Source organism: Corella eumyota, chromosome 2, assembly GCF_963082875.1.
Source record: "Corella eumyota chromosome 2, kaCorEumy4.1, whole genome shotgun sequence".
Classification (NCBI taxonomy): domain Eukaryota; kingdom Metazoa; phylum Chordata; class Ascidiacea; order Phlebobranchia; family Corellidae; genus Corella; species Corella eumyota.
The window spans coordinates 3,529,742-3,545,496 of record NC_137491.1 but is presented as its reverse complement, the minus strand read 5'-3'; the positions used below and the strand labels follow the sequence as shown (position 1 = coordinate 3,545,496).

Sequence of the window (15,755 nt, the reverse complement as noted above, 5' to 3'; positions counted from 1 at the left end):
CAAAGTAAATAAAGTTAATAAATCATATAAGTGAAATATCATATTCATGAGGAAGTAGCTAATATGAATCAAAATCTACTTTCTTTTTATAAAATAAACCCTTCAATAAAAAAACAAACTGTAAACTAATAATAGGTATAGGTAATACCACAAGGTCAATATTATCTAAATCTGGGTATAGTTACCAAACATTAGACTAGAATAAAATTATTAATATAACCCTAACTTAAAACTTTAAATTTTTCTCTTTTTTTGTTGACTCTGTCATAATTTCCTACTAGGCTAAAAGTTACATCGTGACATCATCTGTCAATCATATTTTTACTTCGGAGGTCAATGACCTAGCGTGTGGTGATGTATCAAATATTTACTTTTAAGGTTATTTATTTTGTGTTGTTGTGTAACCAATAAAAAATACAGTAGAAGGTTTATTAAATTAAATTTTAAATTAAAACTTTTCCAATTATTTAAAAAAACTTTAATTATTTTCTTGCAAATATATTTTTAATAAGGATTTTAACAAAATAAAGCCTGCAAATGATTTTAAACGAATCGTTTAATTAAAAATAAACTGTAATTTGCTAAAATAAAAAATATAAAAATTTCAGTCCGCTAAAAAAATACATTTTTTTAAAATTTGGCCTAAAATTTTTTCTGATTTTAAAATATTTAAAAAAATCGGTAAAATATTTAATTTAAAATTCTTTTTCCTACAAAAGTAAAAGTTAAGTTCATAACCTACACTAACGTAAGTTGAATTACGAATACTGATATCTTACTGTTTTTTCTAACGCTTTTATAATATATACGAATCAACTTAAATAAAACCTATTCGCCAAATACATGCTTATATATTTAGCGTCGCGACATTACGTGTTAAAACAATGTGTATTTTGTTAATCAGACAACGTAACACCCAAAATTGTTTCGTCATAATGTGATTTTTTTCCCACTTGACTTACAGAATTTTAACCTGGCAAAAATAAGGTTTTTCCATGCTTGTCATGCATAGGAGAGAAAATATCTTATTATTACTATTATTATGAGTCATAAATACAAAACGTGACGTCACACAATTGTTTTTTACTAGGAACACTTTGTTAACCAGTAAGTTTAATTCCTTACGAATGTTGACCCTCGAAAAGATAATGTTTTGTAACTTTACTACGATAAATACCAAAAAAATGGGGAATCGCCCATTAGTCATAATATGAAAAAATATATTTACTTTTTATGCAGAAAAAATAAAAATAAAATTTTATGCGTTCATTCTGCAGCCTTAGTCTAGTTAAAAACAAGTAGTACACTATTTACAATAACTTTACAATTTTAAACTAGTCAAACGTCACATCATTAAAAAAATAAAATTGCATCTAATTACTGATGAACTTATATTTATCATTACAAAATGTAATACACCGTTTTTACAGCTTACTAAAACAAAAACTATCTTTACGTGTTTCATCTTTTTAATACAAAACTCTAACGACCAAATTATGAACAAAAAGTTTAAATATTAAGCAATTAGTTATTATATCGTCACTCTAAAATGGTTCTGTTTTCGAGAATCATTATTTTTAACTCTGACAATAAAAAAAACTTGGTCTACTGTTTGATTTTTAAAGTATTCTCTTACTAACTGTAAGTTAGGACCTAGTACTACAAGATATGGTAGTAATGCCTTATTGATTTTTCTATTTATACCTTCTGAATATGTATTCTGTAATACAATTTATGAAAAAAGTCGGAAATAGGCTATAGGTCGTTGACCTGAGCAAGTTTTCACTAGATTGGACTTTGCATTTATTCAAGTAAAATATTGTAATATGCAGCTATTACGCTATAATATAAAACAAACATGCTTATCGTTCTGATTTATGGCCTTACGTAATTTGAAATATTTTATTACGTGAAGATGTAATTAAAAAAAAAGCAATTTTTAGATTTTAAGTTAAACTAAAAATATCATTTTTTTACGCGGTTTGTAAAACTTCATTGTTTTTTTAAACACTTTGTTGAGGGAGGTATAAATAGTCTATAGAAATGTGTAAACTTTTTATGGATTATTCTATTTCAATAAATATATATTTTGGCTTTAGAAAATTTTTTTATTTATTGTTTTTTTTTAAGCATTTCTATTAGTGAACAGCTATTATTAGAGTGTTTAAAAACCAAAATTTAATTTCTTATTTTGAAAAGAAAAATGACCAAGCAAAAAGGAAGCAATAATCTATCGTACAAATCTTATAAAAAAGTTATGTTATTATCGTATAACATATGTGCTTGACATACCATTTATTGACCTTCTGATATTGCGAATCAATGGGCTATTTGTTGTTAAAAATTCAAGTAGCAACGAACTCAGCGTTTATGAGAACTAAGGCTATCAACATTTAACCTTTATTGAAAATTTAAAATACATAAACATACTTTATCCTTTTTCTTAATAGTTAGAATGTGTTTCACTTGTAAAAATAAAAGCTTATCTTACAAATATGTTGTTAATCTTTGATACAAGTATTACAAATTGTTTACAAACTAATGTAGATTGCAACTTTGGTCAAACATGTTTCGACAAAATAACCATCAACTAGCTTTAACTTGCGACTAAAAAATGACTTTAAAGATACATTAACTCTTTATCTAAATAACTTAACAGACTATAAAAAAAATCAATTTATCCAAAAATTATAATTTTATTCTTAATAAAACACTAAAAATTAACAAGTAGGGTTACTGGTTGTTGTTCCAAATGATATTTTTGGCCACTTTTTTAATTTATGCGATCATATGCTTGATGTTTATTTAGTCTTGTTGGTTTACTGGTTATTAATTAATATTATTTTGTCAAAAAGGATTGTGTGTATTAAGGCCTGTGCGTACATTACTAATTTCTAAGGTCATTGACATTTTGTAACTTATAGTAACCTAGCTGTTTTTACCATTATTACACAGCATAAACTACAAGATTTTTTTAAAGTTTTTGGTTAACTTTCTTTAATAAACTTTATGCTTCTTGCTTTAATTTAATTAATTTTTTAATGTTTAATTTACGTTTTATTTTTAATATACTTTTATTTGTTAAAATATATATGCCTAATAAACAAAAATTGTTTAAACATTTGACATTCTGTTGTAATTTTTTCGCGCTATTTTTATTTAAAATAAATTGTTTGTTTTTTTAATTAAATTTTTATGTAATAACAATTTTATGAATTGACAAATAATTTAAACAAAAAACTTAAAATAAGTTTTAATATTTGATTTTTATAGATTACTGTTTTGGTTAGTATACTACGGGCATGTTTATGGTGCGTGTTCTTTACAATTCGAATCGTTTTCAGTATCTAAACTTTAATAAAACTAAACTGTAAAGACTGAAAGACATAATTGGAATTCTAAACCTAATAACTTGTAAAAAGATGAAATATATTACAGGAAAATAAAATCAAGGCATTATTTTAGTGAAATTTAAAGTGTAGAACAGCTTTTAAAGTACAGAATTCTGGGTAAATTTACAGACAAACTGACTAACAACTAACAGACTAAATACGTTTTGAACGACGATCGTTACCGTAACAAATTTTGTGACAATGTTTAGATGTTTAACTGTAAAGATTTGTAAATTGTTGTTGGGTTTATCATTTTACTCAATAAATTTTAATATTTAAAGAATATTTATTAATTTGTAAATGTTTTTTTTTGTGTTTTGTTAAGTTCGTTTTAGGATTGTCAGATTGTATTTATACAATTTTTTTGAATAACAAATTCAGAATATTTGACTGTGAAATTTTTATTTTTTATTGGTACGGTGAAAAAGAAATGTAAAACTAATAAACGTTTTTTGTGAAAAAGACTTTTAGACTTTAGCTGCTTTAAAAATGTTTTTATTTAAATAAGTTCACTGAATAACAATTTTAGTTAGTGGATAATGTTAAAATTAAAAATAAAATTCAACTATTAATTCCTAATTTTTGTACATAAATGTTATTATAGAAGTCGAAAACAAAAATTAAATAAATTGGTTCAGATTGTATTTTTTATTAAATTAACATTTTATTAATGCTTATATTATTTTTTTTTAATTTTTACAGATTTTTTACTTGCATTTAATTACCTAGACACTTACAAGCAAGGTAATGTCTATAGAATTATCAAGCAAAGATGTTCAAAAAAATACAAGTGAAAATTTAGAACAAATTGAAAAAATTAAAATGCTTCAAATGGAAAATGAGGTAATAAATATAAATATTTATATATATGGTTTATTCAAATTTCAAGGTACTTTTTTATATATCTGTCTACAGTTTTTAATCTTTAAATAATAATTGTTTATTGATTTTTCATAGTATTTGTTGTATTTTTATTAGTTACACATTTGTACTTGATGGTTGTTTAACTATACAGATTTGTAAAGTTATGTAAAACTTTTAAAATGCTAGTAAAAAAATTGGGTGTTTAAAAGTTATAGAATTAAAATGACATCTTTTTATTTTACCCAAATTTAAAAGGTGACCTGTTTAATATGTGTTACTTGACTTTAAAAATTAATTGAAATAAATTTGAAAAATCAATTCAATTTTTGAGTTAACGTGTTGTTCTGAAAATAATTTGAATAGCAAAGCCATCATTACATCCTGACTTGGTCTCTTGACAATTGTGCAGTTTAAATTCAATTTGACCTGAGCAATTAGAAACAATTAAACAAAGTTGTGGCTAAATTTCAAAGCAATTCAAATTGTTTTACACTCATAGGCACCAAGTTTTATTAAAAATAGTTGAGCAAATTTTATTAAATGGGATTTTTCTAAATAGTGAGTTAAATTTTAAAGCTTTAAAATTCCATTCTGTTTTAATGGTATTAATTTCTTTGTTTATATTTTTTACATTAATTATTTTGTACCTTTTTTATTATTCTTATAATTTTTATATGAAATTTATGCCTTTTAATTAATTTTTATGGATTTTGTCTGCCAAAAAATTCCTCATTCGACCTAAATTGTTGTTTAACTTAATTCCTAAAAACTGTTTAAAATTTTTTACCAATTAATTTCTTAACCTTATATAAAATCTATATTTAAATAATTTTTTTCTGGTTTTGAAAAATTAATTTTTTTTGGAAGAATTTTAAATATTTTTTTACAAGTTGTCAGTTTTAGTTAGTTTATTGTACCCCTATGATAAAATGTCCAATAAAAATCCATTAGGTTTCACCCTGTTCATTAATAATTGATGTTTTTTGTTTGGCCACTTTGCAAGCAGATTTTAATATCAAATTTAGACTGTTTTAATTTATTGTTTAAAAAAAATTATTTTTATAATGGTGTTTTTTAATATTTTTTAAGAGTAGCAATGTCAAAGGTTAAAAATGAAAATTCATTCTTTTAAATGTTTATTTTTTGATGTTTTTTTCAAAGTTTGCATTCAAATTTTAATTTGATTGTATTACTTTTTACCATTTACTATTTTATCGTTTTTATTTGACAAAAATTAATAGGCCTATCTTTTTTAAGTCTCATATCAATACAAGACTGTCAAATAACTGCCCTATATATTTGTTCACTGCATAAACTCACAGGGTTTAATGTACAAGGCAATTAAGCCTTCCCATGGGTTTATCTATAGACGTCATTTCAATAACTTTGAACCATTATCTGCTGCAAGTTTTTAATACATAATACCTAACAAGGCATTCAGTTCACATCTTTGCAGCTCTGCAGCGCTCTTGAAATTTATTCTAAATATTTATTTGGTAATTGTCCAAGTTTTATCTATGCTTCCATGGTTAACTGTACTGCCATTGACCTTTTTATTTGTTTTTTTAAAGTGCATTTTGTTTTTATTGATGAAGTGTTATGAAAAATATAAATTTTACAAAAAATGATGTGTTTTATATATTATATACTTAAAATTAATTCAGAATTTATGAAAAAGTTTAACTTAAATTTATTCTTGATTTTTAGGCACAACCTCATCGCAAGAAAAAGCTTCAACGATTGAGATCGACTTTCTCTGAGGAATCGTTCGACATTGTTCAAAGTGATGGTTCACAAGATAGTTATCAGTCGGGGGAAAGTCCCATTTTTCCATCTCCCGTTGCAATAACTAGAGAAGAGGTAAATAAGTAGATTTTGTATGTAGATAATTAAAACTGCAACTTGTTTTTTAGCTTTTTTGTAATATACAAAACTTTTCATATGATCCTTAATTAATCTTTTAAACCATGATTCGTTTTTTTAACCAATTTAAAAACACTTCATAGGTTATATTTTTATTGTCCTTTTTAACGGTATTACAATTAATTTCTTTTTTAAATCCCAGCTATATTAAAGACCCCTTAGTATGCTTGGAGTAATATTTAAACCCAAAACCCTAACGATGTAAAAATTATTAAATTTGCAGCTTATAGGTTTGTTTTTTGTAGTCGTTTCCTGATCTAGTTTAAGGAATTTTGGTCTATTTTCAGATATCTAAAAGGATTTGTTTTTATGCCTCTTTTTAAACAGTATAAAAAAACTAATTTTGTTAGGAAAAAAAAACTTTGGTATGCTTGCAGTAATAATTAAACCTTTAACCTTAATCTTTAGAGGAATTACACTTCCTAGATCAAGGTAAAAAGTATATATACTATTTACTTTACCATTTTTTTCCAACAGGCTATGTTTGAGACTTGTCATGTTCAAAAACAAAACGGACGACACTTCTCTAATATTGAAGAAGCTTATGGAGCCGAGGAAAATACTTTGTACACCAATGGACGTCCCTCTAGTGGAGAAGGAGGCATCGAGTATGGAAAAGGTAAAACAATTGTCAATTTAACATTTAAAAAAAAATCTTATAAAAACATTAAACTTAAGTTTATTTTCAAGCACTTTTGATGTAAACTTGTTTAAAATTTAAACACTTATCTAAAAATCCATTTGTTCCAGCATCACCTCATCACAATGGGATGCGAGGGAGTCAGATTCCAAGGAGGGAAACAGAAAAACCTCCTCGCCTTCAGAAACAATCAAGTCGGGATCGAATTCCATCAGGTGGGCCCCAGATCAACAACAACAATAATGGGGTTGAGGTTAATGGGTGCAATGGGGTCATGACATCATCAAAAAGTAAAAAAATATTATTTTTATTTAGATTTTTTACCGAAATCTACTTTAACCCTAAAAACCCCTTAAAACGTTTTTTTTGGAATTTGTTTTATTTTTTTTAAGTTTTTTGGAATTTATTTTGTTTTTTGGAATTTATTTTGTTTTTTAGGTAACTCCTCTGGCTGCTTAGACTCTATGGGCGTCGACGTTCATGAGTTTCTTGTTAAATCACTAAAAAGTAATACCAGAGATCGAAATATTTTGCTCAAGTTAGAACATGATATGATGAAGTTTGTTAACAATCAATCGTAAGTCAATAGTTTTTATTTTCTAATTTTCAAGACTTACAGTGTATATATTGCTGTTTACTTTAATAAGGTATACTTAAATTTAATAAAGGCTAATTTTTTGGTATTAAAAACCATTTTTTAGGCCAAGGAATTAAAAGTGTAATTAATGTTTTTGTGAAATTTGGTTCACAAAAAAAATTTAAGTTTGGTTTACAAAAAAATAGAATTTAAGATTGATTAACAAAAAAAACAGAAAAATTAATTTGGTTTAACCAAAGGAATTTAACATTTTTTTTTATTTTCTAGGATAACTTTTATGAGGTTTCCACCAATGACCTCATATCATCGAATGTTGGTGCACAGAGTTGCTGCGTACTTTGGAATGGATCACAACATTGATGTTAAGGGGACTGCTGTTATTATCAACAAAACTAAGAAAACCAGAATGTAAGTGGCTTTACATTTAATTTTTAAGGATTCTGTGCACTACTTCATGAGGTTCTGGGTTTGATACCAACTCTAGGCAATTTTTTAATTAGCATTTTTTTAAATTTTATTTTAATGAAGACTTTATTTTTTGCTATTTTTTAGGCCGGAAGGAAAGTTCGCTGATTATGTTCTGGAATGCGATGATCTTGGTTCATCTAAAGATGAGGATATTAGAAGAAGATCGATCCTTAAAAGGATGAAGAACTGTCAATCATTGGATCATACTAATATTCAGGTTAAAAAAAATTTCCAATTTTGTAAAAAAAATTATCCCAAGAATTCCAGTTTGAATGTTGAATAGTTAATTTAAAAAGGTTACTAATTTTTAATATTATTTTAATTAAAAGGTAGTTTAAATAACGACAGTTTTGTAAATTTAAATTTTTTAAATTTATTTTAGATTCGTGCTAATGAGAGTTGGAGAGATGCAAAACAAAGATCATTTGAAGAGAGGGAAGTTGATTATGAGAAGATAAGAGCAAGAATTTTTAGTGATCATGATGTAATTTTTATTCCTAGATTTTTTTTTAAAATAAATAAATGTCATTTTTAGGAGCCAATTTTAAGGATATTATTGCAAATTTTTTAACAATTTTTAAAGTATATGTATATACAATTATTAAAAAAATAATTTTCAATTTATTTAATTTTTTTAGTCTCCACGATCAAGAAATGTAAGAAGTCGTGAGAAGGAAAGAATTATGAATCAGTGGCAACAAAGACCTTGGAATAGTACTGGTAAAAAATAAATAAAATCCTTAATACAACTTGTAAAAGCCCACCTTACAGCCAGGATTTTAATTGTTGTAATATGGTGTCAATTTTCAACTTATTTTTGTGCAATAATTTACTCACACACCACAAACAGCAATTTGTTTTAAGAAGGGCTTCAAGAGGGACATACATTTTATATACTATTGCTGGTCATTAGCCCACCATACGGTCTGCATTTTAATTAAAGTAACAAAGTTACAACAGGGAACGAAATAACGGGTTGCTATTCGCTAAAAGCGAATTGTTTTTTTTTAAATTAGCGAATCGTTTTTTACAAATATGTTAGAAATAGCGAATCAACCAAAAGAGGTTCAGGCAGTGATAAAACTCTTGTGTATATTTTTACGATCTATTTTACACTGGTTTCACACTAATTTAATTACATCATCATAATCCTGCGTAAATGTAGGTTACTATAGGGCATTTAATAACAATAACTTTCCATGTTTTAGCAATGCATAAATTTCGCTCCTTCAGAGATCGTTCAGTTGTTGCGCAATTTTTAAATGCATAACACAGGCTTAAAAGAATTAAAAATGTCTCGTTTTCAAAATGCCACGCAACGCGTCAAGTGTTACAAAAAAACAAAGATTATGACTTGAACCTAATAATTACTCTAAAAATGCGACCTCATTTCTAGCGAATCGTTTTTTAAACGTTAATTCGTACCCTGTACAATATGCAACAAATATTTGTCCATGATATTTTCCTGCACTATAAATGTCAGTTTTTTATTTTATAGGGTCTCAAATTGGACTTGTGTACATAAATAAGTGCAACAAACTCTTATATGTATAGAGTTTTATGCATATTTGCCAACAATAGACCCTATAATTATATCACAAAATTTAAAGCTATTTTAGGATTCAACATCTACTTTTTTTTACTTCTAGATTTAGGAAGTTTGCCGGGTCGCAGTAGTAGCGGTGGAGGGAATCCCCCAGTCTCAATACTGAGTAGTTCAAATTTAACCGATAAGTCGAATAGTTTTTCTGGGATCACAGTTCTCTCTCGTAAACAAAATAATCTCTCTACAGAAAGTTTTAGCAACGGTAAGAATAAGTTAAATATTAAATTTGTAAAAATCTACTTAAAATTATTTTTAAAGATAGTTAGGAAAGAAAATAAAACTTTTTGGTTGTTTTAATATTGAGTTAACTCAAATGTATATCTTTTTTTTATTTCATTGTCTACAATCTTTGAAACTAAAATTTATTTAAAAACAGATTAACAAATTTTAAATGCCAGTTAAAACTCGAAAAAATATTTACAATTTTTTTACAGCATCTTCAAATAGTTCGCCTTCTGTTTTCAAACAAAATGACCCTCTTCAAAATAACAAGGATAATTGGGGCAACCCCCAAGAGCAACACCCGAGACTAGTACCCTACTTAGGTAAGTTCAAAAATGTTTTACAATATACCTAAGTGACTATAGAACTTTTGTTTTTTAATTTTAATTGGTGTTTTGTTGAGTTAGCTATACATAATAAGGCTTAGTGGGCAAAATATATGTCAGTTTAATTTAAAGTCTTTAAAATAAAAAACTGCCGTTTGTGGTGCGCAGGTAAATTATCGCGGAAAAATATTAGTTGAAAGATGCAACTTTATTACAACAACTTAAATCCCGATCGTAGGGCAAACTATTAACTAATATTTACTTTAATTGTTACAAAATTTATTTAAATTAAACTAATTTTAATTAGTTAAATTACTTTGTTTATTATTTAAAAAAAAATTTTTCTCTTTATTTTTTTCCTTTTCTTTGAACTTGGACGTGGTAATTTTGCATGTGTTTGTAATTCTAGAATGCTGTGACGTGATTGGCTCTTTTGGAGCACAATCACTCATGCATGAAAAGTGTCATGTGGTTGATTTTTACGAGAAACAATTGTTGATTGCGATTCCGTCAGGTTTTAGTATCAAACCTGGGACTTTGTTAACTCATCCTAATACAGGTTTTAATCATATAGGGATGTGTTGTAAAATATAGTTTAGCGTAGGTCTTGATAGAAAATAAAAATAGTTAAATAAAAAAAGTTGAGAAAAACAGGATCGCCGTTGGGAAACTTTGTTATTGCAAGGTATTCCTAGTAAGGCTATTTAGAAAAAATGAGCTCCTACAAAAGTTTTACTACAGAATAGTATACAAAAAAATCATAAATTAAATTTTATTTTTATTTTAGAGAAAATTTGAGTTAAATGTAGATTATATTCAAAAGTTAAAAACCTATACAAAAAATTAAATGATAACAACATCGAGTTCTTTTTCTAGCCTGTTTTTCATGCTTAAGTATTGTAAACATTTGTGTTTCTTCATAACTTACAAGTATTGTTTTAAGCTCTTTTAAGCCACTATAGTAATCTTGTATATACAAAATAGATTTAAAAAAATTACTTTAAATTTTTTTTTAAAAGATAATGTAAAAAAAATAAAAATATTTTAAATTTAATATAAAAAAACATTAAAAATTTTTTTTTTTTCAGGTTTTCCTTATGTTACCCTTGACGGTCAACCTGTACTTTACCCAGGGGGTAAACCCCTTATGGTCCCAAGTTACCCACAAGTACCAATGCAGTACATGATGGGTCAAAATGGGGCTTCCCCTTCCCCTTATAACACACAACCCCAAATGGCAAATCAAGGTCAGAGCAAAAATTTTCTTGTATTTTTATAAAAAAAATATTTTTTATTTTTTTTAACACAAAATTTTCTGTTTTTTTAAGTTTTTTTTTTTTAAATAAATTTTTTTTTATTGTCAATTTTGTTTTTAGCAAACACAAATAATTATGAACAAGCAGCTCCCACCACAACTCAGGTAAAATATTTTCAATTTAATTTTAATTTATCAATAAGTTATACTTGTTATTTCGCTAGCCTGCAAACTACATTTTAACTGTCAAAATATGGCTGCTACAAATTTTTGCATCTTAAATGTCAGTATCTTTTATTTGAAAGCTTAATTAAATATAGATTTCTAGTATATTGTCTTTAATTAAAAAGTAAATAATAAAAATAAATTTTAATAATGCGTTTACCATTAATTTAGGTAAGAAAAATAAATTTTAAGCAAATAAAATAAAAAATGACAACAAATTATAAATTCGAAATACTAAATATTTTTAATTAAAAAAATAAAAATATTTTTTTAAATTTTAGACCCCTGTCTCGAGTGGGGTAAATAACATGACCCATCCACCCCAAATGTATCAACAAATAAACCCCTCCAAACCCCATTACCCTTCGTTTCAAGCCCCCTACCAACCTGCCCCAGTTCAACTTGTTTATTACCCAACTGGCCCCATGCAAACAGTAAGTTAAAAAAATCTAAAATTAAGAAAAATTATTAAACATTCTACAGTTAAAAAGTTTTTTTTTAATTTTTTTTTTTAATTTTTTTTTTTTTTGTATTTTTGAGTTTAAAATGGCAATTTAAAAACAAATTTTTTAGTTGATTTTTTAAAATGTAAATTTTTTTGAATTTATTTTTAGACACAGTATGGAAATAGTCAAAATTACAACCAAAATATTCAACCTAATAACCTAACAACTCGGGTGGAAAATTTAAACATTAATAAACCTACTGAGAAGGTAATAATTTTTTTCTTTAAATAAATACAACTATTTATATATATATGTCGGTAAAAATAAAGAAATGTTAAAAATTATTTAAAAAAGGATAAGAGAAAGTTATTTTAAAAATCTCTTATTTTTTATTTTTTTAATTTAAAAAAAAAAAAATTTTTTAAAAGGTAAAACAAGAAAATGTAAATGAAAAAAATATTGAACAACCTCAAGAAAATCCAAATAATGAGGTAAAAAATTAAATCTTTTTAAATTTATAGAATTTTAAAACCATTACTTATGTAGTATAACAGTATTTTTTTATATTATAGACGGCAAAAAGTTCTGAAAAAGTAGAAGCAATTGTTAATGTTCCTAACAACAAACAAGAAACACAACAACAACTAAAAGAAGACACTGTGAATATTGTAGTTTCACAAAATCAAAATAATATTACTGAAGCACCAAAGTTACTGGTAAGTTAAAACCAATATACTAATTTATTTCCTTTTTAAACTATTCTTTTTGCACTTAATGTTTTTTCAAGTTGTTTATTTTTTTAAAGTTTGTTGTGGTAATTTTTATTTACATTTGATGTTTTTTTTTAATTGTTAAAATTTTTTTTAAATTTTGTTAAATTAATTTTTGTTTTAGAATGGAGATATACCAAATAACACAAGTCCAGGATATACCTCAACTGAGACAGTATTGCCTAATGGTTAGTAATTAATTAAATTTATATTTATTTTATAAAAATTAACAAGATATAACCTTATTGTTGATTAATTAAAATTTATTTTTTATTTTATTTTTTAAAGATTTTTTTGTTTTTCTAGCAGCCACCTTACCCCACTCTACCACCTATTACCCCCCTCAAAATATTAAACCTTACCCTCTTCAAACTGGGGTCACGGGTCACCCAGTAGTTGCCCCAACCCAGCTTCACCCTAGTCCTATGTACAATGGACCCCATTACCAAGTGGGGCCAGATGGGAAAGTCCACAAACCGATGTCGGAAATACAAGATCAATATTACTACAGTCAGGGTAAAAATCTTAATAAAATAAAAATAAAAAAAAATAAATAAAAATAATGAGTTGAAAAAAATAAAAATGTGCTTAGAAAATTAAGTTTAAAAAAATAATTAAAAATGAGTTTTAAATAAAAATAAAAAAAAGAGTTTAAAAATTAAAATATGACTAAAATTTTAAAAAACTGGGTTAAAAAATATAATAAGGTGAGAAAAAGGTAAATTAGGTAAAAAATAATAAAATTGAGGTTAAAAAAGTAAATTTTTTGATTTATGTTTGATTAATTTTTAGGTACAATAAATGGATACAATGTATCAGCACCTCAACCTACTTATTATATTATTGCTCAAAACCCAAATCCTTACCAATACACTGTAAGTTGAATCATTGTGTAAAATTAATAAACTTAACCTTAAAAAAATTAAAACCAATTTCTAATACTAATTAAATTTTTTTTTAATTAAATAAGTTTAAAAAAGATGTTAAATTTGAGAAAAAAAAATGTAATTTGTAAATTTTACTTTAGAACACATTAACCCATGCAGTTCCGTACTCTAACCCCGTGATGTACCCACATTACCCCAATCATGTAGCCCCACAATATCAATACCAAACCTACGACCAACCTTCTTCAACAATGGTCTTGCCCACCGAGAACCCTAGCCATACAATGGTTGTACCCAACAATGTTAATGTTACGAACTTAACTGAAAGTAGTAAAGGTAATTTTAATTTTATTCAGTCAAGATTTTATTTTTTTGTTATTTTGGAATTTTAAAAATTTACGTTTTAATTCTTAGCTCCTTTGCATCATCTGGCGGATGATTTTTTTCCGGTATTAGTGGAAGGAGTTAGTGATATGGACAACGTGGAACTGAATACATTTGCAGCCAAGCATGAAGCAAAATTAATGCAAGTCGAATCGGAGAATGAAAATCAACAAAGTAAATATGAAAGTAACAACTTTAAAACAATATTAGAGTAACAACTTTAAAACAGGGGTAAACACTTTAAATGAGGGTAGTAACTTTAAAAAAATTATAACTTTAAATTTCAAAAAGCCTTAATAATAAATTTTCTAAAAAATTACTTTAATCACTTTTGTTACGTCACAGACTCGCCAGCCAGTCACGACCTCTATCTTCTTTTTACCACCAAAGTCGCTGCAACTACCGCCGTAGCATCCCACAAAGGGGAAAGCCCCTTCAAACTGACAATGCTGACCGATTCCGAAGCCATTACAAAACTGGCCAATCGCGCCTACCCTACGAACTAGAGCTGACGTCACACGACGTTGATGACGACATGTCACTGCGTGACGTTATGTTGCGGTGACGTCATACCTCTCTATTTGCACCTTCTAGTAGCATTATGTTATCGACTGCCTTATTTCTCACTGATCTAGTTCGTTTACTTTTAGTTGATAGTTGATTTTTTGATTTTTTCTGTTGTTTTAGATCACGACGCACAGTTTTACCGACCACGTGGTGCCCTTAACGTCACGTGACTGAGTTTAAGGTCACGTGATCACGCATTATTCGGGTTAATAGCTAACACTACTAGCTTGCCATATCTTGTTTTAGGCTTTTTTTATTTCTTTTTTAAAATTTGCTTTTTTACTGGTTGGTGGTTTAATGACGTCACCATTTTCATATTCTTGTTGGGGTTTTGGATAAAACTATTTTCCGATATCATTTAAAACTTATTTCAAGTTTCTAAAACTATTTTTTTTATTTTTACTGTTTTTATAAAAATTTAGGCCATTTTTCACTTTCTTATTTTGCTGTTAGTTTATCTAATTCTTATTTTACTAACTTAGACACAATTTAAAAGTACTATGTAACTGATAAAGTACTCATCTTATTATTTTGGCGAATTTTTTGTCGATGCTGCGACTTTTTTACACACTGTTCTTAAGTTGGTGCTACTGCCTGTTCTTCGTTCTTTCCACCGATAAAAAAAGTTCACCGCGAGATGGCGGGCAAGATGTTTCAACTAGAATCAAATTTTCTCCCATTGAATACGTTTTTTTCTATTTCTGTCACATATATTGCAGTAATAACTAATTAGAAAGCAATCTTGTATGTGCAAAATATAAACACATTATTTAAGCAATCATTTATGATAATGTTCATCTTATTATCCACTGTCCATGTTACTTGTGATGTCGCTATAATGAATAGTTACTATTGTGCATGTTAGATTTTTACTTTTGTCGAATACAAAAAAGCTACAACAACAAAATTGTGCTAGCTAAAAATACAGGATAACTTTTGTTAGTTTGACACACTCTCTTATCTTTTCTGGCAGTTAGTTTTTTTGCAATATAATCTGCTAATTGACTTTTTAAGAAATTTATAAAACCTTACGTTACTTAAATGCGCTACTTCGTAATCAGTGGGTATCTAACACTAGACTTTGTGTAGAGAAGCCAGGTGGACTAATGTAACAAGAACACCACGGCAAAATTTGAAACTTAAAACTGAAAAATCAGGTTAATTTAAAAAAACTTTTTAGGA

The 15,755-nt window shown here is 26.7% G+C and overlaps 1 protein-coding gene across 2 annotated transcripts; it reads left to right on the top strand.

Moving 5' to 3' along the window:
* The first annotated feature begins 4,093 nt into the window (after positions 1 to 4,093).
* On the top strand, positions 4,094 to 15,404 carry LOC145742769 (uncharacterized). Of its 2 annotated transcripts, none has more exons than XM_082560564.1 (23): positions 4,094 to 4,235; positions 5,964 to 6,116; positions 6,657 to 6,798; positions 6,930 to 7,109; positions 7,258 to 7,396; positions 7,685 to 7,825; positions 7,970 to 8,102; positions 8,268 to 8,369; positions 8,524 to 8,605; positions 9,535 to 9,693; positions 9,926 to 10,036; positions 11,128 to 11,286; positions 11,416 to 11,459; positions 11,801 to 11,953; positions 12,134 to 12,232; positions 12,394 to 12,456; positions 12,538 to 12,681; positions 12,860 to 12,923; positions 13,042 to 13,251; positions 13,528 to 13,610; positions 13,763 to 13,958; positions 14,037 to 14,180; positions 14,352 to 15,404. In XM_082560564.1, the coding sequence occupies exons 1-23, from the start codon at positions 4,140 to 4,142 to the stop codon at positions 14,510 to 14,512; spliced, it is 2,958 nt and encodes a 985-aa protein (XP_082416690.1). In that variant the 5' UTR covers positions 4,094 to 4,139; the 3' UTR covers positions 14,513 to 15,404. The 2 variants fall into 2 exon arrangements, with proteins under 2 accessions (XP_082416690.1, XP_082416689.1); XM_082560563.1 differs by having other exon boundaries at positions 14,037 to 14,192.
* The last annotated feature ends 351 nt before the right edge of the window (positions 15,405 to 15,755 follow it).